This window comes from Olea europaea, chromosome 1 (genome assembly GCF_002742605.1).
Source record: "Olea europaea var. sylvestris chromosome 1, O_europaea_v1, whole genome shotgun sequence".
NCBI lineage: Eukaryota > Viridiplantae > Streptophyta > Magnoliopsida > Lamiales > Oleaceae > Olea > Olea europaea.
The window spans coordinates 32,209,055-32,233,680 of record NC_036237.1 but is presented as its reverse complement, the minus strand read 5'-3'; the positions used below and the strand labels follow the sequence as shown (position 1 = coordinate 32,233,680).

Genomic DNA, 24,626 nt, shown 5'->3' with positions numbered 1-24,626 from the left:
TCTTTCTTTCAGGGGGGAGAGATACATACACAAATACATATAGACAGGTCACACACCATATATATATATGTTATAGAGAGATAAAGAGAACAATATTGGGTTAATCAGAGAAACAATTGGTTGGATTGGCCGTCCCGTTTGGATTACTCGTCAGAGCTTGGTAGAGAGAGGATTAGAAGAGAAAAATTTCCTCTTTTTGGGGAAAAGCTGGAGGCGGATTATTGTGTAATTTGAAGGGATCGGAGCTACGAGTTTTGCAAAATGAAGATTGAAAATGTTAATTGGTGAGTATTTGAGCTCCGATCTTGTAGTGAAGTTTCGAAATTCAGGGTTTTTAAGTAGAGATGGACGTGGATTCAACTATGACTACAGAGCCCGAGCTTGATAACGATTCATCGGCCCAAAAAACAGCCGGGGAAGATTCGGAACAGCCTACAACTGTTCCGGAATCCCCATCGACTAATCAGCAGCCACCTTTGCAGCAGCAGCAACATAGTAGTAATAACAGTAGTAGCATTAGTAATATCGATAGTGGTGTGGGTGCTGCAGTGCTTGCGGGACCGCGATGCGCTCCTACTTACAGTTTGGTGAATGCAACTATGGATAAGGAGGAGGATGGGCCGGGTCCCAGGTGTGGCCACACGTTGACGGCTGTGCAAGCCGTAGGGGAGGAGGGGACTCCTGGCTATATGGGCCCGAGATTGATTCTTTTTGGTGGGGCTACTGCTCTTGAAGGGAATTCTGCTGCCTCCGGAGCTCCTACCTCCGCTGGAAGTGCTGGAATTCGTACGTTTTCTTTAATCTTTGAGATTTTAATTTTTGCAGGATTATTGATATATTCTATGTTTAATTGTAGTCATAAATGTAGAAAGATGACGTTTTGCTCTTGTTTTTTTTGTTTTATCAAGTTGATCAGAATGACGTTTCTGCTAATCAACTGTAAATATTTTGGAGTTCAAATTTGGATGCTTTCGCCTCAACTCTTGGCTTTTAGGTTCCCTATTCTTTGTTTTTGAATGGTTTAGTAGACTATTATTTTAGTTCGGTTGCTGTTGAATTGGAATGCTTGGTTTCTGTTCAATTCATTTACACACACAAAACACGGACAGAACTGGGAGTGTAGTAGCTTTGAAAGTTGGAGATCCTAGCTATACTTGTTTGAAGTTGTTTAAGAGAGTGTTAACTGTTTCCCTGTCAAAGTTATGAAGATGGACGCATGGAAATTGGATTTTTCTTTTCATACTCGCATGTTGCATTTCTGGATTTTGAGGGGACTCTATATTTTTAGCGCTGCTGAGATGTTATTTTATCTAATTTTGAGTTGATTTCAAGTAAAAAGATGAAGATTTCTTTATTGAAATTTGTCAAGAAAAGGAAGGATGAACAGAAAGTTTAATCATTATAAAAATTCAGCAAGAACCGATTTATTGACTAAGTTGTAACTGTATCATGGTCTTGCAGAGCACACTCCTTAAACATGAGGCACATTTTATGCAATGCTTATGTAACATATGATAGAGCGAATGATGATGCTAGACTTTTTTCTCGTTTCAAAATTAGAATGAGACTTAAACATGTTATATGTAATAAACAATAAACGATGTTCTAGGTTCTATTTTTCAGGACTAGCGGGGGCTACTGCTGATGTGCATTCTTATGATGTGTTGACAAATAAATGGTCTCGGTAAGCTTAAATTGATGATAACTTGTTCAGTACAATCTTTACTCAACTTTGTTGTTCTCTAGTTTTTCCTTATCTTAAATTGGTATTGTCATAATGTGGTAACGTGCTTTTAATAACTCCTCAGAGTTACTCCTATTGGAGAACCACCTTCACCAAGGGCAGCGCACGTGGCTACTGCGGTTGGCACCATGGTTGTCATACAGGTACGTTGACATATGGAGATGTTGAAGAGTTCACTTGATATATATTGTGTTATGATCAGGTACTTATTGTTGTGGTCCATCATAGGGTGGAATTGGTCCAGCTGGTTTGTCTGCTGAGGATCTTCATGTTCTGGACCTCACACAACAACGGCCACGGTGGCACAGGTTAGCCTCTCCGTGGCATAAATAGCCCAGATAAATGCTTGTGTATGAACACGAGAAAATGCACACTATACATATTTACACACATATTTTTATGAGATAAACTGGAACTGTTCTTAATACTCTTTTAGGGTTGTGGTCCAAGGCCCGGGACCAGGGCCACGCTATGGACATGTCATGGCTTTGGTTGGGCAAAGATATCTCATGGCTATTGGTGGAAATGATGGTTGGTACCGTGCAGAGTTTGTTCTCTTGCATTAATGTTGTAGCATCAGAGAACGTTAACTTGTTACGTGCTTTTTAGGTAAACGGGCTTTAGCTGATGTTTGGGCATTGGACACTGCTGCCAAGCCATATGAATGGCGAAAATTGGAACCAGAGGGTGAAGGTCCGCCTCCATGCATGTGAGTTACTGTCCCCCCCCCCTCCCTTTTCAGGCACACTTTATTTCCTTCTGCCTGTTCTGTCTATATAGGTCTTTCCCTTTCGACACGAGAGTTTCCTTCCTCTTCTTTATCTTATCTGCGCATACTTTTATTTTAACATTCCTTGAAGTTACTTAGACAGAAACTCTGTATATTGTTTGATTATGGCTAACTTCTGCATGAAGATGCCATTTAGGAAACAGATGCCCAGTGGATAAAATTTTTGCATTTTCACTATTTATCTTTTCTTTTGAGAAATGCTTACCTTTTTGATTGTATAGAATGTTGTTGATCCTGGAATATTTCAGAATGGTTTACATCCATGGAATGCCGTTGCTAAAATGAATGTCTCATACATTGAGGTTTTATTTTGCCAATTAGCATGGGGACCTAGTTACCTCTTTTCATTTTCTTAATTGATTGAGTTTTTAAGTTAGTTGTGTGGTATGTGAAGACCTTAACCTGAATCTTTTAGCTAGTTAGATTTTAGTATCTATTAGTCTTATGATGAAACTCACATTGTTAAAAAATTATTTGTAACCTTTTGCTTTATAGTAGGCTACAGACTTGTAATGAATTAACTGTTTTGATGAGCATCACAATCTAGCTGCTGATGTATTGCAGAACAAACTTTTTTCTTTAATAACTCCACTTCCTGTATTTACGGAGTTCCTTAAATCAAGCGAAAAATAGTGTCTGTTAAGGTGCAGTTGAATTGATATTTTATATGATATCATTTACCATTTTTATAGGAGTTATGCGGATCAAGTGGGAAAACTATGCTTCTGTTTTTTTGTTAATGGTGAAGTGTATTTGATCTTTCAAAAAGCATGTGATCTTTGGACCATGAGGATGCATTGAGTTAAAAAAGAACCACTTTAGCGGGGAAAATTATTCTAGGAAGCAATGTTGGGTCTCCACCCTTTTCTGGACTTACTCACTCATAGTGGCCTGTATTAAAAACTGAGCTTGACCCATCTAGTCACTAAATTGGCTTCTCTGTGAGGTTATCTTTGTTTCCTATACTCTTATTGTTGTGTCCATTGTGTGAACTAGGAGAGTGCCATATTGAAATGGTTGAACTGCAAAATGCAAGTCTCTTCTGCTAATTAGTTTGTAAAATTGTAAATAATGAAAATGGAAATATCCTTTTACTTGACATTTCATGAAATATGGACTGTGGATGGGTGTGTACAGCCGTACATGCACGTAACTAGAATGATTGTTTTTTTATCTTTTATTTGCTTGTCACCTTGCCCAGGTATGCGACAGCAAGCGCCCGCTCTGATGGTCTTCTTCTACTATGTGGAGGGAGGGATGCGATTAGCGTGGTTAGTGTTATTTCTGATTACACTTCATGGGCGATTTTGATATACTTAGGTTCACTTGCCTTTCTTTATAGTATGTGGTTTGTTAGATAGTGGAAATTCAATAAATTTTCCCTGTCAATAAAATTCTGTAATTATTTATAATGGGTTATGTCTTGGAATTTTGTATTGACTGCCTTGTTTGAACACTTCCATTCATATGATCTTCTGCAGCCGCTGGCAAGTGCTTATGGGCTTGCCAAACATAGGGATGGTCGTTGGGAATGGGCCATTGCTCCTGGTGTCTCACCGTCTCCCAGATATCAACATGCTGCAGTAAGTTCTTTTATTGAGTAGCTCTCTTTGGATTCCATATTTTTCTTGGCAGAACTTGTAATTTATATTCTGGTGTTTCTAGGTTTTTGTTAATGCTCGTCTTCATGTATCTGGAGGGGCACTTGGTGGTGGACGCATGGTAGAAGACTCATCGAGTGTTGCTGGTACTTTCATATATTTAGTTTTCTGTTAATATTTTCTTTATCTTTTTTCAAATCCACCGAAAACTTGACACTGTTTTAAAAGAATGGGCATTACATCAAGCTCTTTCTAAAAATTTATGTGATTGTTTTTCTGTGTAGTTCTGGACACTGCAGCAGGAGTTTGGTGTGACACACAGTCTGTTGTCACTAGTCCAAGGACTGGCAGATTCAGTGCTGATGCTGCTGGTGGGGATGCATCGGTAGAATTGACAAGGCGCTGTAGGCATGCTGCTGCTGCTGTTGGCGACTTGATCTTTGTCTATGGTGGTCTCCGTGGTGGTAAGTCTTGTTGTTGCACTGTGAGCAAGATATCCTTTCCTTTGTAATAAGTTCTGGTTTTTGTGGCAGTAATAGTCAGTAGTGTTTTTGTAATTTCGTATCTCTGATAACTTGATCTTGTTTTCCCAATTCCCTAGCGAGGCGTTGAGTCTTTCAACTTGATGCATACACTATTGAGTATGCTTTCGATTTTCGTTATGAAAGCTATTGGGACTCTTGATATATGTGTTTAATATAACTGAAGAGGACTCGTGAATCTTGATGTATGCAGCTAATGTCATGAAGCGTTGCCTCTTTTCTTGAATTCAATTTTTTTTTTTTTTTTGTTAACTGTAAATATTACTAGCTTATCACAGTCGATCTGGTCAGATTATTCACGCTATGCCCTTCCATCATTAAGCTCTATTTTCAAAGTTCAATACTCAATATACAAAAATGCTACCCCATAGTTCTTCCTATTACCCGTCACTTTTTAAGACTGCCTGGAGTATACGAGAATCTGCGGATAGCAACTGTATTTAGAAAATGTGAGATTTTCTTGATTTCTGATGTTGAAAATTAGTATAAGTTGGATGCATGAAATTGAAAAAGAAAGATGACAGATGTCTCCTAATGAAAATTATGATGTAGGGATACATGTTCTGGATGTTAGGTAAAATGAACTCAATTTTACTTCGGGAGTCGTGGGAGAATGTGATGCGAATTTTTATCATCAGCGATGCATGTTTGAATTGAATTCGTAGCTATAAACGGTACATAAAACTCAAGTTGTTAGGGATCAAATGGTCAAGATATGCGGTAAATATACATGTCCATGACGTTGACACCACACATACATTTGAGAAAGAGAGTTATGAGATCTCCATGGATTCTAACCCTAAGACATTTGGAATGGCATATTGTAATTTTCAAATACAGAATAATATAACGCTGCAATTTGCTTCTGTCACTGAGGTTCTGAAAGAAGTGTCATTGATTTACCTTCACAAGTTTAGAAGCTCGTTATAATTATTTATTACTGAATATGAAGATGCTCAACATATTTGACATGCTTAATTGTGCTTTCTGTGAATAAGATGGTAGCCTTGCTCTTTTGAGTGATTGTGAGCATCATTTTTTAATTTCCCAAGTGGTGAGAATACTGAAAACTGAGGAAGAACCACGGAAGGGTTGTCATTTAAGTTGTTCCTGTAGGTGGCATGTTGAGAAGTTGTTTATCATAGAAAAGTCAATTGAGTTGTTCATGCAAGTGGCATGTTGAGATGCTTGTTTAAACTACAATCTGCTATTGCCCAAGTTCATCTTCTGGAACATTGTTTCTATGTTTGACTATTCACAAGCATGAACACGCGCGCGCGCTGACTCAGAGCCTTCTTTACATGGATCTGTGTCTATAGTCCCAGTCCCCACTTCATAACTGGTTTCTGCTACGACTTACGAAGTACAAGTGAAATTGATGTTTCATATTTTTCTTCATTTTTTCTCAGGTTTTCTGTTCACCTTAATCTCAGGAGTCTAGATTAGATGTCCCTAGTTCCTGGTCTGATTACTGTCTCAGGTTGTATATTTGGTAGATTTGGGATAGTGGCAATATTCAAAAGTCTCAATAGGATACCAAGGCATTTTGCCCATGTGATGCTGAGTCGTAAGCCTGAGGACACACCAAAAAAATCATAAAAAAATCTTTAAAAATGAAAACAAAAAACCTGTAAAATGTTGTAGACTATAAAAAATAGCCCAAAAAGCTGTGGCAAACAATTAGAATTCTGAAGGACATGACATACAATTGCATAGTTGCCCTAAATCTTAGTCTTGAGACTCAGCCTTGACAAATGGCACGGTGCATCAGCTTTGAGGCGTTTAACGAAAGCCTCATGTGAGTTGTACCTTGGGCATAAGTGATGCAGGACGAATTAAAGAATAAAACGAAGAAGCAAGAAAGAGGGGAGAACCGGATAGAATGGGGGGAGAAATCGAAGAAGCAGCTGAAATTCATGGGGAAGGGGAAGGAGAAGCCACAGACAACAAACCACCAAAATATTCTTCAATTCATCAAAAAAATTAAAGAAAATTACAAGACAAATTAGGTTTACATAGTAAAAATAAAACCCTAACTAGAATGGGCTTGGGCCTATACAAGCCCAATTACATAAATAAAAATCCAAAATAAAATAAAGTCCAACTAGAAATAAATAAAATAAATGATGTTCTCATCAACTCTCTCGGGGTAGGAGAAAAACTCGACTCTGTCGAGTTGATAGATCATTGTAGGCTGTAATCAATTTGAAACTCCAAATGCTTCAAGTCAAGCCACGGGGACGATCTTTTCGACGAACCAAGTACCGAAATTTCATGAATGATAGTACTAAAAACTGTAGCATATTCCCAAGAATATGATCTGGCGAAGGGGGCGTCCTTTCCTTCTAACCAAGTACTGATACCGGATTCCAAATAACCAATACTCATGCACCTCATCGTCAAAATTTTCACATGATTGTACATAATGAGGAGCATGAGAAGCACGTCGATCTACCCAACAAACAAGGAAGTACTGAATCTTGCCATCATTGGTCAATACAACACGTTCATTTAAAATAACATCAATTTTATCTTTGTGTGCTGTGAGAGATGGTATTGAAGTAGACATGTCAAAAAATTCAGTATAGGAATTCCCATGCGGAGGTAGAAAATGATTATCAGAGGGGTTAAAATAACTTTTGTAAGCTACGAAGTCCTTAATAGTTAAAATAGAATGGTGGCCAAAGTTACCTATGTTATGTCTGAATAACTGGGTATCCCTTCCCTAATATCCAGTTCCCTGAATAACTGTGTTATGGAACACCCTTCCCTAATATCCAAATCCATCACCCAACTGGTCGATCACCCTGCTGTTGCTGGCGAAGACAACATAGCGTCGCCCGGTGAACCCAAAAAAAATCGGCCTCACGCCACACACCGAGCCACAACCTCAGGCGACGGCCCTGGGTGTAAACCCTAGCACCATCGTCCGATCTACTGCTTTGACTGAAGATCCTGCCACATTTGAAGCAGCCAATGGCGACTTTGGCGGGTGGAGAGTCTTCACAAGCAGAAACTGATCTGGGATTTGAGCCCAGATGCCTCAAGATCCGGCCACCTTTCTGGCCCACGCGCCTGACAGGAGAACTGTTCAGGTCATTCCGATCATGGGGAAGAGGCGGTGTGGTGCACGCACCGATCTGGGCACGCGCCGTCGCCTGGGAAGGTCCAGAACATGTAGACTTCGCCTAGGACTCTTAACTATCCTGTTTCTTCGTATGATGCTTCAGTTGCACGGAATCTAGGGAGATAGTGTTCCTAATGGCATGTTGGTGTTTAGCTCCAGTTTCAGAATTGAGGCAAAACATTTTGTGGTGTCTGTCACTGGTTCAGGCTTGGTTAGGATGTCAGAATGGGGATCTACGATCTCCAATGCTATTCACATGGGAAGATTTGGAGCTGTTTGGATGGTGATGGTGGATAAGTTTAGGATGGCTAGAATGTCGGAGGATTTTGTCTCGAAATTTAATGAGACCCCTCGAGTGTTTTTGGCACAACGATATACTAACAGTCGTGGTCGGTATCTCATGATAGCGTAGTATGGGGAGTGATGTCGAAAGGGTGTAGTGATGGTGCCTGAAGGGCGTAATGGAGAGGGATGGGCAACGATCTCGCACGTGTTTCAAGCAGTTATAGAATCATTTGTTGCTGAAGATAAGGCCAAGCATTGAGTAGTGGAAGATCAAAGCCGGCAAGGATGACTTATGCCGCAGTTATGACAAACATTTAGGCCTCTCAGAATGCTAATCAATGGGTACGGATGCAGGAGGATAAAGCGGTAAATGAGAAGAGTGATCCACGCGGGCGAAACTGGGGACCAAACAAGGAAGGCCAATCAACGGCGCATAAGGACAGCGAAAAGACTACAGAAGGAACGTCTGATATTTCTACAAACTATGCTGACATAAGGGCCCACATAAAGGCACTGAAACGGAAATTGGATGAACTACTGAGGTTATTGGATAGCGGGAATGCACTGGTTATAGGTAGACATATTGTCATACGTGTGTAGTGGGCTTAGATGATTATACAACTAATCGAAGAGGGCCTACATTAAAGAGGTGATGGCTGAGCCAAGTGGCGAATCCCAAGTACAAAGTAGAGGGGTGGAGGTGGTACTATGGGACAAGGAAGGGGAGCTGAGTTTGATGAATTTGGAGTCGAAGAGACCGGATGTGACCAAAGGCAATTGTTCCACAATAGTGGAGATGTTGGACACGAGGCCAGCAGAAGCATTAATGTCGACTATGGAGCAAGAGACAAACAATGCAACAACAAAAAGTCCAGCTTCGGCTTTTGAGAAACAACAAAGGACAACAGGTTTGGCAACGATGGTTATGAATACCTACTGTAGGAGATATTCTAAGTCTATAAATGAGAGGGACTCAGGGACTGATAAAGCTCTAGTTGTGTGGGTGGAGGGCGCCAAAAAGGAGGATATAAATAGGGGTGTAGTTCGGGTGGAGGAAGAGGACTTACAATATGATCAGATTTCCTCTGAGGAGATAGTGGTAATGAGTGAGCTTGACATTAGACCGCCACCATCGAGTTGGGCTCTTCAAAAAATTTTGGAATTCAGCAAGATGGTGGGGGTGTCTTGCGACGGGTATGAACATAAGCTCCTGCAATTATTTGAGGAGTTGGAAGCGAGTAAGGGACAAGGGATGGATACACCAGGAGGTAAGATAAGAAGAAAGGGAGATCGTGAGCTTAAACGGCTTGAATGCTCGGTTAATTATGACGTGAGAGGTGGTGAGTCAAGAAGAGGATTGATGGGAAGGGATGACGGTGCTTCAAGATGATCTCAAAAATAGTTAGCTGGAATGTGAGGGGGCTTAATGAAGCTGGAAGAAGGTTGGGTGTTCAAAATCTCTTAAGGGGTTGGAAGGCTGACATTGTTTGCTTACAGGAGACAAAGTTGGAGATCGTTTCGAGGGTTGTTGTAAGTAGCTTATGGGGGGATTGCATGTTGGGTATCAATTTGTGGGGTCATTGGGGGCTTCAGAAGGGGTGCTAATTATGTGAGATACTAGAGTCTTTCAGTTGGAGGAGGTTAGTGAGGGGTTATTTTCTCTATCCCTTTCATTTACAAATATTGGGGATAGATTTTGTTAGATGTTTATAGAAGTTTATGGGCCTAATGTTGATGAAAGTAGAGGCTGATTGTGGGATGAATTGGCAGGGAGGCTTGGTGGAATCTTCCAATGTGCATAGGGGGTGACTTTAATGTGGTCCGCTTTCCTACTGAAAGGTCCAGCAGCGGGAGACTAATAGGGGCTATGGAGGACTTCTCAGATTTTATCAGGGAGAATATGTTGGTGGATATGCCTTTGATGGGGGGAGAATTTACCTGGTCATCTAATCGAGAGCAACATGTTCATTCTAGAGTCGCTCGGTTCTTGATTAGTGTGGAGTGTGAGGCTAAGTGCCCGGATGTCGCTCAGAGAAGATTGGGGAGGGTATGTTCAGATCATTTTCCTATTTCATTATCTGGGGATGTGGGGTATAGCAGGAGAAGCCGTTTTAGGTTTGAAAAGATGTGGCTTAAAGTGGACGGTTTTGGGGAGCGAGTACAGACTTGGTGGGCCTCTTACAAGTTCAGGGGGTCCCCCAGTTATGTGTTGGATCAGAAATTAAAGGCTTTAAAAGGGGACCTCAAGAGGTGGAATGAGGAGGTGATGGGGGATGTTAACTGGTGTTAAAATCAATGCATCTCAAAAATAGAAGAGTTGGATAGGAAGGAGGAAAGTCGAGGATTGGGAGGGGAAGAGAGGGAGCGACGTCAAGAATTAAGGGGAGAGTTGGAGAGGTTGGTGGAGATGGAGGAGATTTCTTAGTGCCAGAAATCTAGGGTCAAGTGGTTTAGAGAAAGAGATAAATGTACACAATTTTTCCATAGGGTGGCTAATTCCAATAGGCGCAACAATCGTATCTCTATGCTGGAGGTGGATGGGGTAACTTATGAGGACCCACAGGATATTGGTACCTAAATGGTGAGTTTCTATCAAAATCTTTATAAGGAGCAGCTTGATTGAAGGCCAGGACTTGAGGGGCTAGTGTTTTCCACTATTTCTGAGGAGGATGTCGGTTAGAACGATCATTTGGGGAGGATGAGATTAGGGAGGTGGTGTTCAGTATGAATGATGACAAGGCCCCAGGACCGAACGGATTTTCCTTCGCATTCTATAAGGCTTGTTGGGATGTGATACGATCGGATATTGTGGACGTTTTTGCTTATTTTTTCCAGTGTGGCAGATTCTTGAAAAGCTCTAATACCACATTTATTGTGCTGATCCCAAAAAAATCAGGAGTGACAGACATTAAGGACTTTCGACCTATTAGTCTAGAAAGTGGGGTGTATAAGATTATTGTAAAGGTCTTGACTAATAGATTAAAGGAGGTGCTGGAAAAAGTGGTGTCTAAATTTCAGAATGCTTTTGTCGAATGGCGACTGATCTTGGATTACTTATAGCAAATGAATGCATTGATTCAAGACTACGTCAAGGGGCTCCAGAGATGCTATGTAAGCTTGATATTAAAAAGGCCTATGATCACGTGAACTAGGGTTTCCTATTGTATATGCTCAAACGATGTGGTTTCGGGGCTAAGTGGTGCCAGTGGATTCAATTTTGTATTTCTACTCTCTTTCTCAGTTTTGGTAAACGACACTCTTAAAGGTTATTTTCGGAGTAGTAGAGGGTGGCGACAAGGGGATCCTTTTTCTCCATTACTGTTTGTTATTGTAATGGAGGCATTAAGTAAAATGGTTGAGAAGGCTGTGGGGGAGAGTTTGTTAAATGGCTTTAGGATTGGTAAATTGCAGATATCTCATTTGCTATTTGCAGATGATACTATGATCTTTTGTGATGCAAACATTGAGCACTTTAGGAACTTGCGTCGTTTGAAGTCGTATCTGGAATGAAGATAAACTTGGGAAAATCTGAGGCTATCACTGTTGGAGAGGTCGATAACGTGGAAGGGTTGACTGCTACATTGGGCGCAGGGTTGCGTAGTTGCCTATGACATCTTGGGCTCCCACTTTGTTTCCCATTCCTGTTACAGTGGCTAAGAGACTAGAGAGGATCCGAAGGGAGTTCCTTTGGGGAGGGTTAGGAGAGGAAAGGAAATTTCATTTGGTCAATTGGGGTGCAGTTTGTTCTCCTACAAGGGTTGGGGGACTCGAATTGAGGAGCCTTATATTGTTTAATAAGGCCTTGTTGGGTAAGTGGTTATGGCAATTTGGGGTGGAGAGGGAGAGTTTCTGAAGAGAAATTATAGAAGAGAAATATGGTACTTTAGAGAGTGGATGGTGTTCAGTTGAGGGTCGTGGTACATACGGGATGAGTTTGTGGCAGTATATTCGGCGAGGGTGGACTGACATTCGAAATAGAGTGACCTTTGGTGTGGACAATGGCAATGCTATTAGCTTTTTGGATGATTGTTGGTGTACAGATCGATCGCTAAGGGAGAGATTTCCTTCTTTGTATCATATTGCCGTGATGCCATCTGCTATGGTGAATGATGTATTAGATACACATAACGAGAGCATCAGCTGGAACATTGTTTTTGGGAGGGGATTATAAGATTGGGAAGTAGATGATTATGCGCTGCTATTGACCTCTTTGTATGAAGTGCATATCAGGATAGGAGATAGTGACCGCATCGGGTGGACGTTGGCAAGGGATGAAAATTTCCCAGTTAGGACTTATTTTAGATCCTTATTAGGATCTGCGGAGAATTCGTTCCCTTAGAAGATGGTTTGGAAGTGTAAACTGCTTCCAAAGGTGGTGTTTTTACTATGGACGGTAGTGAAAGGACAAGTGTTAACGGAGGAAGGATAATCTTTGATGGAGGGGATTTTATATTGCAGATTGGTGACATATGTGCAGAAAGGATGGGGAAACGATTGACCATTTGTTTCTCCATTGTGATGGCGCTCGTTTGCTGTTGAATGATATTTTGATTGAGAGAAAATTCTAATTCTTTAATAATAAAAACATTGATTACAGTAAGTATATATACACAGGATGAGTAATAGGAAAAGGAAACAAATCTTCTAAAATAGGAATAAAACTATTCTACCAAAAAACTAAAAGATTACAATCACTAATTAAGTATAATTACTATATCTTGTCTTCTTTCCATACTCGGACCTTTTCTACACTCCCCCTCAAGTTGAACTGTAGATGTTGATCATGTTCAACTTGCTAATAAGGTTGTCAAATGTTGGTCTGGATAACCCTTTTGTAAATAAATCTGTAATTTGTTCTTTTGTAGGAATGTATGTCATACAAATGATTCCATCGTCCACCTTTTTTTTGATAAAATGTCTATCCACTTCCACATGTTTTGTTCTATCGTGTTGTACTGGATTGAGAGAGATATTAATAGCTGCTTTATTATCATAATAGAGTTTGATTGGAAACTCGACTCCGACTTTTAGTTCCTCCAAGAGTTTCGTTATCCGAAGTCCTTTACATATTCCTTGTGCAACGGCTCTAAATTCAGTTTCAGCACTGCTTCTTGCTATCACATTTTGTTTCTTACTTCTCCAAGTTGTCATATATCCCCACACAAATGTGCAGTAGCCAGTAGTTGATTTTCTGTCTTCTATGGATCCAGCCCAATCTGCATCTGTGAATATTTCTACTCCTTTCTTTTGATGTTTTCCAAAGAACAGACCTTTTCCAGAAGTTCCTTTTAGATATCTGAGAATTTTATATACTGCTTCCAGATGAACCTCTTTAGGAGAGTGCATATGCTGACTGACCATACTGACGGCGAAAGCAATGTTAGGTCTAGTGTGTGAGAGGTAGATCAATTTACCGACTAATCTTTGATACCTGTCTGTTTCCACGAGTTTTCCAGTGTCCTTTTTCACTTTTCCTGCCTCAATGGGTGTATCACTTAGTTTGCATCCTAACATACCAGTTTCGATTAGCAGATCAAGAATATATTTTCGTTGGGAAACACTAATACCTGTTTTTGATCTTGCAATTTCCATTCCTAGGAAATATCGCATTTGTCCGAGGTCTTTTACCTCAAATTTAGTTGCTAGGCATTGCTTTAATCTTTCTATTTCAGCTATTTTGTCCCCTGTCAAAATGATATCATCCACATAAACAATTAAGATAGTCTTTGTTCCATTTCCTGATTGATGGTAAAACATGGTATGATCCGACTATCCTTGCCGATATCCTTGAGTTTTCAGTACCTTTGCAAATCTATCAAACCACGCTTTAGGTGACTGTTTTAGTTCATATAAGGACTTCTTGAGTTTACACACCTAATTTTCCTCATTTAACCTGTTGAAACCTGGTGGTGTTGTCGTGAAAGCTTCTTCTTCTAGTTCCCCATTGAGAAACGCATTCTTAATGTCCAACTGTTGAAGTGGCCAGTCTAAATTCACTGCTAACGATAAGAGAACTTGGATTGTATTTAATTTTGCCACTGGTGCAAATGTTTCTGTGTAGTCAATGCCATAGGTTAGAGGATACCCTTTGGCAACTAAACGAGCTTTGTAACGTTCTATTGTCCCGTTCGTCTTGTACTTCACAGTGAAAACTCATTTGCAGTCGACAGGTTTCTTGCCTTTTGGCAGGTTTACCACTTCCCACGTTTCTTTTTTCTTTAAAGCTTTTATTTCCTCCATTACCGCTTTTCTCCATTTGGGTGACTCCAGGGTCTCCTGAATTTGTCTTGGAATTTCTGTTTTGTCAAGATTAGTCGTAAAGGCACGAAATTTTGTAGATAGAACACTATAAGACATAAATTTTGAAATAGGATGTAAAGTACATGATTTGGTTGGTTTTTGAGAGCAATAGGTAGATCATCACTTGGATTGTTGAAAGGATCTTTATCAGTTCCTATCACCAGTTCCGACTCTTTTGGTGCTTCAGTTGCAAGGGTTTCATTACACTTTGATTTAGACTTTCGTGAGTAAACTAGTATCTCCTTGTCACTTTGCTTTTCTCCATCTCTCCCTGAATTCAAGTTTTCTTCTGTATATGGCACACTAGGAGGATTAGAATGTGTGAGGTCACAAGGGGTGAGATCAAAGTCCAAGAATTCATGATTGGAGAGCCGATCTCCGTTCAAGTTTCCCCCTTGAAGAGAAGGCTTCGAGAAGTAAGGTGTGGTTTCAAAAAAGGTGACATCGAGACTCACGAGAACCCGTTTCCCCAAAGGATTATAACATTTATAACCTTTTTGAGTGGGAGAGTACCCAATAAACACGCATTTAATGGCACGTGGTTCAAGTTTATTGTGGTGTTGGGAGTGAATGTGTACAAATGCAGTACAGCCAAATACTTTCAAGGGTAGGTTTGAATTAAGATGGGATGTTGGGAAGCGTTTTTGGAGTTTTTTTAAAGGTGAGTTGAAAGAGAGGGTCCGACTGGGCAATCGATTTATTAGATAAGTAGAAGTTAGAATTGCATCTCCCAGGATGTTTTTAGCATATTCATTGTAAACATTAAGGCACGAGCTACTTCTAGTATGTGCCTGTTTTTTCGTTCAACAACCCCATTTTGTTGTGGGGTATGGACACATGAACTTTGGTGGACTATTCCATATTTTTTTAAATAGTCTTGCAAAGTAGCGTTGAAATATTCTGTGCCGTTGTCAGTGTGAAGAATTTGAAGTTGTGTTTGAAATTGTGTCAGGATCATGGAATGAAAGTTCATAAATATTGATCGAACATCGATTTTTTCTTTCAGCAGATAAACCCAACATACTCTAGTGTGATTGTCGATAAATGTGACAAACCACTTTGTTTGGGTACGGTTAGGGGTGCGGGAAGGTCCCCGTAGATCACTGTGAATCATAGCAAATGGGTTGGATGGTTTGTATATTGATTCTGGAAAAGATGTATGCTGATGTTTTGCAAACTCACAATTTTCACATTGAAACTCAATAGGTGTTTTATTCATGAAAATTGAAGGACAAACATGTTTTAAATATTGTAAGCTAGGATGACCTATTCTATTGTGCCATAACAAGATTTCACTATCTTTAAAGGTAGATGCAGAATTACATTGTGAAAGTTGACCTAGTGAACTCACATCAGCTTCCTCGAAGTAGTATAATCCCTCGCATTTTTTAGCACTGTCAATCGTCTTCTCCGATGAAAGGTCTTGAAAGACACAATAAGATGGAAAGAAATTAGCAAAGCAGCTGGAATTTTTTGTTACTTGACTGACAAATAATAAGTTACAAGATAAATTTGGGACATGGAGAACAGAATCCAATGTTAAGGACTCAGATATTCGAATACTCCATTTTCCTGTAACAGATGAAAGTGAGCCATCTGCAATTTTAACTCGAATGTTCTCAAGACAAGTTGAGTATGAATTGAATAGATGATACGAATCCGTCATACGATCGGATGCTCCAGAGTCAATAATCCAAGCATTTTTATATCTCGAAGTATTTAGGGCTCTAGGAAAGATACCTTTGTGGGCTAGTGAGCTAGAGGGGCCTTTAGGAGAAGAAGACTGATCGGAGGTTTGAAAGCTTGCAAATAGTTGATAGGGTTGTTCCAATTGCTCGGAATTAAATGTATTGCTTGCAGTTGAATTGTTTTTTGTTTCAACCTGATATCCTCGGCTCCTCGAGTTTAGCTTAGGTCTCCAGTCATTTGGCTTCCCATTAATTTCCCAGCATGTATCTATTTTATGACCCGGCTTACGACAGTGCTCGCACCAAGGACGGCCCCGTTGTTTTTGGGTTGACCCATTTATAATTCCTTTTGAAAAACCCAAACCATCACTGCCATTAAAAGGCCCATTAATATGTTCAATTTCTGGCCCAAAATTTTGGCTCGTTATGTTTATAATTTCCTGGCCCAGAAGCTGTAGTTCTTTGAGGTTCATTTCTTCTTCCAGCTAGGGTCGAAGCTTCTCCAGAAACCTCCCTCATCATCACCTGCTGGCGAGCCTCTTCGCGACGTACTTCTGCAAAAACCTCTCTAGTGGAAGGTAGTGGGTGACGTCCCAAAATTCGGCCTCGAACTTCGTCGAGTTCGCGATTCAGGCCGGCAAGAAATTCATAGACCCTTTCGTTTTCTTGCTTCTTCTTGTACAAGGTGATGTCGTCGGGACACTTCCATTCTTCTTCACTGCAGAGGTCGAGGTCTTGCCAAAGAGATGTCATTTCCATGAAATATTCCGTGACATCTCGTCCCTTGTTTGGTCTGCCACAAGTGGGTTTTCAATTCAAAGATTTGTGAAGCGTTTTTGGCGTTTGAGTTGGTGTCTTTTACAGCATCCCATACATCCTTTGCTGTAGGGAGAAACAGATAGGTTTTCCCTATAGAAGGCTTCATCGAGTTCACTAGCCAGGCAATGACCATGGAGTTTTCGGAGTGCCATCGTTGCTGTAGGGCTGTGTCGGCCGGTTTCTTGTCTCGTCGGTAAGGTAGCCCAACGTTCCTTTTCCATCGATCACCAGTTTAATCGACTGGGCCCATTCACGGTAGTTTTTCCTGTTTAATTTTTTAACAGTAAGCTGAAACGAGGAATTCTTGAATGCATTTTGACCAATTGAGGAATTACCCTCTGATTCTGCGCCTGACATTGTAGACGCAGAACTGTCGGCAGGGAATTCCGCCATAGTTTTCTAGATGAGAGCCCCTTGCTCTGATACCATGAAGAAAACGAGATTGAGAGAAAATTCTAATTCTTCAATAATAAAAACATTGATTATAGTAAGTATATATACATAGGATGAGTAATAGGAAAAGGAAACTAATCTTCTAAAATAGGAATAAAACTATTCTACCAAAAAACTAAAAGATTACAATCACTAATTGACTATAATTACTATATCTTGTCTTCTTTCCATATTCAGAACTTTTCTACACAATTTGAATAGTTGGAAAGATCAAATTCCAAATTCATAGATTTTCCTTGCAAATGGCATGGTTACGCAAATCCTGGTATATTTGGGTTGGATAAGAGTACGACATACAACACTTGACTGACACGTATCAAGAACAAGGGGGACAATACCTATATTCATAGGAAAAGTCCGAATACTATCTAATGAGGTGTCCTTATTATCATCCAAGTCATCAAAATCTTCAAATTTAGGTTTATAGACTAAATCTTTTAATGTCTGCTCGACCGGGATATTTGGAAGAGATATGGCCAAAGTCCTTATAGCCGACGCACAGCAAGTAAGAAGAAGTCCTTACAATTTCAGAAATTTTACCCTTATTTTCTAAGATTGGAGGAACATTAGACGGGAGGAAGTGGAGCCAATGAAACAGAATAATGATTGTCAATACGTCTTCTATATGGAAAAGAAGGTCTTGGACTATCACAACCTTTACATTTATTTTTCCAAATAGGAAGAACACTAGACAGGGAAGGCTCTATGACAGACTTATGATGAAGTGGCGCTAATGAGATGGGTGAACGATGGGGATCTCACCTTTCATATGGATGATTAATAATCAACTCATAGTCTCGGGCCAAAGAATAAGCGTGATCAAGAGTAGTGACACTTCGAAAGAAAAGTTCACGCCTAAGTTCATCTCCTAGACCTTGCATAAACCTATCCAAGGTTAGGGCTCCATCCTCAACGACAGGACATTTCATTCGAAATTCTTCAAATTGAGCAATGTACTCAGTTACTAGCTAATTTCCTTGCGTAGGGGTGTCCCATTGAGTAAAAATTTGGTGGTCTAAGCAACCATCGAATAATTTAATGTTTCTAAAGAAACGTTCCTTATGACGAAGAAGGGAATGAGTACCATGACGACCATGATCTCGTTCTCGCTCACGAACTTGATCCCTATCCCTACGATCGTGTTATTTTGGGTTGTGGTTTATGTTTGTGTTGGGTTGCTTTGCATTGAGACTAGGGTAAGGAAGAGGAAACAACAACAATTAATATAGGATGGGTAGCAGAGGAAATGAGACTTCAGTTGAATTTTTTATTTATTATTATTATTTTTCTAGAAAATGAAAAAAATGCTAAAAATGATTTTTTTTCTCGGGTGTGAACAGTACACGTGAACAGTTTTTTTTTTTTTTTTTAACTAAGAAAGAAAATTAAAAGAAAAGAAAACTGCTGCCTCAAACAAATTATTTTGTTTGTGTTGTTCTACAAGGGTTTTGGAAAGAGAATGTAAAGAAAAATTTTGGATTGTAAATGAGAAGTTATTCAAGTTTCGGTTTTGATACCAAATTTGATGCATGACGAATTAAAGAATAAAAAAAAGCAAGAAAGAGGGGAGAACCGGAGAGAATGGGAGGAGAAACCGGAGAAGAAGCAGAAATTCATGGGGGAGAGGGAGAGGAAGAAGAAGCCATATCCACCAAAATATTTTTCAATTCATCAAAAAAACTAAAGAAAATTACAAGACAAATTAGGTTTAAATAGTAAAAATAGAATCCTAACTAGAATGGATTTGGGCCGATACAAGCCCAATTACATAAATAAGAATCCAAAACAAAATAAAATCCAACTAGAAATAAATAAAATAGATGATATTCTCATCAATAAGCCTCAATTATCGTTTGTAAACAATGGATAGTTGAATTCAATAAATATGTAAAAGCAAAACTTTTTATATGGGCTAATTAATATGGAATCAAATGTTATCAGTCATTGACATGTTTGTTTCCATAGGGGTGTTGCTGGATGACTTACTTGTCGCTGAAGATCTTGCTGCTGCTGAAACAACTAGTGCAGCTTCTCATGCAGCAGCTGCAGCAGCTACCAATGTGCTGCAAGGGAGGTTACCAGGTAGATATGGTTTTATTGTTGACGGAACAAACCCTCCGGTGCCTGGTGCTGCTGCTGCTGCTGCTGCTGATGGTGACGTGATAGTAGGAACTCCTGTTGCTCCCCCTGTAAATGGGGATATGTTTACTGATATTAGCACTGAAAATGCAATGCTTCAAGGTTCCCGGTATGTGTGCTTCTAAATGTTGCATCGCTTTATGCTCTGTAATGTTTGGTAGTTAGGCCCTTTGAAGCACTTCAAGTTCAGGTATTAAATGTGGCATGCTTTTCAGAAGACAGAACAAAGGTGTTGAGTACTTAGTTGAGGCAGCAGCAGCAGAAGCTGAAGCTATTACTGCTACGTTAGCTGCTGCTAAAGCTCGGCAAGTTAATGGAGAAATTGAGTTTCCAGATAGGGATCGGGGGGCTGAGGCCACCTCCAGTGGAAAACAGATCACTACCTTGATTAAGCCAGATTCTGCAGTGTCTAATAATTCTACTTCAGCTGGAGTTAGGCTTCATCACCGTGCTGTTAGTATCTAGATGGTTAATGAATTCAAGTCTATTTCAATTCGGTCAATGGTAAAAGATTTCTTTATATGCCATTAATACATCTGCAGGTTGTTGTAGCTGCAGAGACTGGTGGTGTTTTAGGTGTGGCCAGACAGCTTTCAATTGATCAATTTGAAAATGAAGGCAGACGTGTCAGTTATGGAACTCAAGAAAATGCAACAGCTGCTAGGAAACTTCTAGACCGACAAATGTCTGTTAATAGTGTACCAAAGAAGGTATTTTTTTTCCCCTTCATATCGTAATAAATCATATTGTGTTCGACTTTCAAGTGATCTATTCTTGTCTTTATCACGATTAAGAAATATCAGTAATTTTTGAATTTTTCATGATGTAAAATTTACTTTTAGCTTTCATTTCTTTTCAAGCTGATAATATAGCTGAAACTTTTTTGATGTAATCTGTTTATTTGTTGTGGTTATTATGGTGTCATGACAATTCTATATTATTTTGTTGGTTATGGTAAATATATTGTATCATGTTAAGACTCGTGGCTTCTCTCTTCCCTTCTCCAGGTGATTGCTCATCTTTTAAAACCTCGTGGTTGGAAACCTCCAGTTCGCAGACAGTTTTTCTTGGATTGCAACGAGATAGCAGATCTTTGTGATAGTGCTGAAAGAATATTTGCAGCTGAACCTAGTGTTCTACAGCTCAAGGCTCCTATTAAGATATTTGGGGATTTGCATGGTCAATTTGGGGATCTTATGCGCCTTTTTGATGAGTATGGATCCCCTTCAACTGCAGGAGATATAGCGTAAGTTTTCACTTCATGACATCGTTCTATATGTATTAGGTCCCTAACCGAATTCTCTAGTTCTTTGATACAGTTTCATTTATCTAGATTTCTTAAAAATATGCTAGTGTTTACTTGCTTATGTCGACATAGCTTTTGAAACTTGTGTACTCTTGTTCTTCATGAATTGAAGACTATTTCTTTTGTCACTTAGGGCAACATTAGTTATCTTGCAGTTTGATTTGAAGTACTACATTTGTTTTTAAACTCTATCGACCTCTAATGTGTATCTAATTTTGCATTGATGACTATTAGATATATCGATTATCTCTTCTTGGGTGATTATGTTGATCGAGGCCAGCACAGCTTGGAAACCATAACCCTACTCCTAGCTTTGAAGGTACTTTTTCTCTCTGTCAGTACAGTGCTATGATTTTAAATTTACTTCATGGTATATTAATACGTGTTTTCATGTGTAGGTTGAGCATCTGCATCAGGTGCATTTGATTCGTGGTAATCATGAAGCTGCAGATATCAATGCACTTTTTGGTTTTCGAATTGAGTGCATTGAACGCATGGTAATGATTTAATTTGGTTAGTTGTTCTTTCTAATGTCTGAATAAAGCTGTACACCTTATGATCATATCGTGAACAGGGTGAAAGAGATGGAATCTGGACATGGCATCGAATAAACAGATTGTTCAATTGGCTTCCCCTGGCAGCATTGATTGAGAAAAAAATTATTTGTATGCATGGTGGTATAGGAAGATCTATAAACCATGTAGAACAGATTGAGAATATTCAGCGCCCAATTACAATGGAAGCCGGATCGATTGTCCTTATGGACTTGTTATGGTTGGCGAATGGCATCACTTCATGTTTTCAATATCATTCTTCTAATTTTTCTCTGTTCTATTCTTACATGTGAATTTTTCTGGTAGGTCCGATCCCACAGAAAACGACAGTGTAGAAGGATTAAGACCAAATGCAAGAGGTCCGGGATTGGTTACCTTTGGGGTGGGCACTTCTCTCATTCTGTTTTTTTCCCAAGAACAGCTCCAAATATTGATTATTTTAGACTTAAATGTTGTATATCAATTTGTTGGAATTATATGAATCTTTTTGGGGATTGGGGTTTGCGGGTGGGGATGAGGGCTGACGTTCAGGCTAATTAGTTTAATAATCCATAAATATTTTATCGCAAGATATTGTTCTTTATTTTGTCAAAATGATGGCTATATCCTAGCTTTGATAATTGTTTGGAGCCAGAAAATTAGTAGAGTACAAGTTAAAGAGCAGCTATAGTTGCAAGTTTCTGATGAGTGCGGAAGCAACTGAACGATGTGCAAATTAGTACGATGACATGCCACATGGTTCTTCAAGCCAGTTAGTTTTTTGGACATTTCCTGTTCTTTTGTTTTTAAATTGGTGGATGTGTGAAATCCCCAAGTTATTATGGTCAAAAGCTATGATTCAACTGTCAATATGAATAGAAGTATGGCAGTTCAATAGTCATTAGCATGCTTATAGGTTGGATGATACTTACCCCAGTAAGTCTCTGTTAACTGATTGAGGATGATATAGGTGAATGCAATAATTTGGTTTATTTTACTAGAGACCTAGGCTTCTCTCAGAATTACTTTGAAAGTCTATTTAATAACATTACATGAGATGCAAGTTAATTTTGGACTGATATTTCTTCCCATCACAAAAATCCTTGAGTTTTGGGAGATTATTTTGAAGTCACAATCATGAATCGACGTGCTTGTTCTGTTGACAAAGTTTAGTGTGATGAAGTATATTCTGAGTTTTGTCTACTGGATTTGAGGGAAGGTCATCCCTGGTCTAATGTTTGCCTAGAACAGAAAGTTACTCGGTGGACTTCTAAGGACTGGATACTGAGGTAATTGGATGGGACTTTTAGAAATACTATGCTATGCTAAGTATTGTTGGCCCATTGATGCCAACTAGGATTATGTTAAAAATCGAAATAAATACAATGCTTATGTATAAGAGCTGGCGTTGTTATGCTGTATACTTACCCATTTATGATCAGTTGCAGCTGTTGATTATGAAACTTCTTTAGCAAAAGATTATTCTACTCGTAGAGAAATATTCAGTAACTACAAGGAACTTCAATTATATATCATGACAATTTTCGCTTCATTTAACAATATGAAGTGCTTCTATTATCCTGCCCCAAACTGTTGGATACTTTATCTTCTTGTACAAGGATATGAATGGTATTTTTGGATGTTCTTAGGTCTTATATTCAAGTTCAAGATTTTAATATCTCAGGTGCAGCTGTATTATGGTTTAGTCCATTATATGATGCTTGTACGTAAGAAAATGAGATTTTATTTATTTTTTGCCAGTATCTCTACCAATTTTAACATTATGTGATGTTCAACTTTGCAGCCTGATCGTGTAATGGAATTTTGTAACAACAATGATCTACAATTGATTGTTCGGGCTCATGAATGTGTGATGGATGGATTTGAAAGATTTGCTCAGGGGCATTTAATTACTATCTTTTCAGCAACTAACTACTGTGGTATGTCCTGATATATTGACTATTTACTCATTCTTAGATGACTCCACCATTCAATTCTTGCCTTTTGATTTGAATATGGCTCTCGCTGGAATTTTAATTTTGGCTTCTTCAGGTACGGCAAATAATGCTGGAGCTATCTTAGTTTTGGGTAGAGACCTAGTGGTGGTTCCAAAACTAATTCATCCATTGCCGCCTGCAATTTCATCGTCGGAGACCTCTCCTGAACGCCAAATAGAGGACACATGGATGCAGGTGAAAATGATATCTTTACTTTGGTTTCAGCATGTTCATGTTAACAATCAAGGGGAATCGCACCGTTGGTCCCCAACCTTTCATTATAGTTGCATAATGACTCCCGTTAACAATAACTTTCCAAATCTATGTACAATTGTCCCACCTTCCCAACTTCATGAAGCTAAATTTTGCTTCTCAACTAGGGCTGATGCCCTGAAATTGGAAGGCCACTTGCCGATTTAAAAGATTTGGACCTTTTTCCTTTCTTTTTAAATTTTTTTTATCGGGGACCTTTGTGCAACTGTAATGCAAGGTTGGGGAGTAACTTACTACTGGGACAATAGCTTGGGCCAATGATTCAATTTTCCTTTTAGTCAACGTCCTGTCGTTTCCTGCTGATATCGTATCTTTTTTTTTTTCTGTTGTGAAACTAGGAGCTGAATGCTAACAGACCGCCTACACCAACTAGGGGCCGTCCTCAAGTGACTAATGATAGAGGTTCTCTTGCTTGGATTTAGATTATGCTCCCAGATTGCTTTCCTGTACTTCCAGGCTACACTAACACTCGGAAATTTCCAGTGATCTGTACATAGCGCCGAGGATTCTGCAGAGATAAGTTAATAATCTCTTAAAAGATATGAAAGTCCTTGAACTCCCACAGGTATCTTCCACACACTGGAGTGCCTTCGGAAGATAAAGATGGAAGAGTTTGAACATGTTGCAAGCGGCTAGTTGTAGACTACATTTGTTGTGCTGAAAGCAGGTCAGGATTTCCAAAAGCTGTACATGATCCACAACTGGTAGAAGTTACAGTGTCATTTCTTCCTTCGAGTGGGTACACTTGTTTTGTTTTTGGTCATTGTGTAGGTGTATTATTGTTATGCGCGTTATTATTATTTGTGTTGTAAGAGGACTTGAGGTTCGTGTACGAGGTTGGCGAGATAGAATCATAATAATCTTGTTTATTCATGTATTATAGAGGTTTTGCTGTGTAATTTGTGTTTGTACAATGTAAAAACCTTCGTTTGAAGATAAGAATTTGTTTCTGCTCCCACATGCCCAAATCAGCTCTGTTGACAGACGTGAAGGTAAATAAACGGAGGCCTTTATATAGATACAATAGAA

At 39.4% G+C, this 24,626-nt stretch overlaps 1 protein-coding gene across 4 annotated transcripts; it reads left to right on the top strand.

Moving 5' to 3' along the window:
- LOC111401618 (serine/threonine-protein phosphatase BSL3) lies at nucleotides 1-24,553 on the top strand. 4 transcript variants are annotated; one of them, XM_023029451.1, is made up of 22 exons: nucleotides 2-786; nucleotides 1,624-1,684; nucleotides 1,809-1,887; nucleotides 1,973-2,052; nucleotides 2,181-2,275; nucleotides 2,354-2,453; nucleotides 3,736-3,805; nucleotides 4,016-4,117; nucleotides 4,200-4,281; nucleotides 4,420-4,599; nucleotides 19,315-19,597; nucleotides 19,704-19,941; nucleotides 20,031-20,198; nucleotides 20,496-20,734; nucleotides 21,029-21,113; nucleotides 21,193-21,291; nucleotides 21,369-21,568; nucleotides 21,655-21,730; nucleotides 23,132-23,267; nucleotides 23,380-23,519; nucleotides 23,936-23,999; nucleotides 24,081-24,553. In XM_023029451.1, the coding sequence occupies exons 1-22, from the start codon at nucleotides 345-347 to the stop codon at nucleotides 24,092-24,094; spliced, it is 3,033 nt and encodes a 1,010-aa protein (XP_022885219.1). In that variant the 5' UTR covers nucleotides 2-344; the 3' UTR covers nucleotides 24,095-24,553. The 4 variants fall into 4 exon arrangements, with proteins under 4 accessions (XP_022885210.1, XP_022885219.1, XP_022885200.1 ...); XM_023029442.1 differs by having other exon boundaries at nucleotides 1-786; nucleotides 19,707-19,941; nucleotides 23,936-24,553; XM_023029432.1 differs by having other exon boundaries at nucleotides 23,936-24,553.
- Nucleotides 24,554-24,626: the final 73 nt, after the last annotated feature.

Coding starts and splice junctions, on each gene's coding strand:
- LOC111401618 (XM_023029432.1), top strand. CDS start 345: ATGGACGTGGATTCAACTATGACTACAGAGCCCGAGCTTGATAACGAT. Junction 3,806..4,015: donor GGAGGGATGCGATTAGCGTG/GTTAGTGTTATT, acceptor GATCTTCTGCAG/CCGCTGGCAAGTGCTTATGG. Junction 21,114..21,192: donor CCCTACTCCTAGCTTTGAAG/GTACTTTTTCTC, acceptor TTTCATGTGTAG/GTTGAGCATCTGCATCAGGT.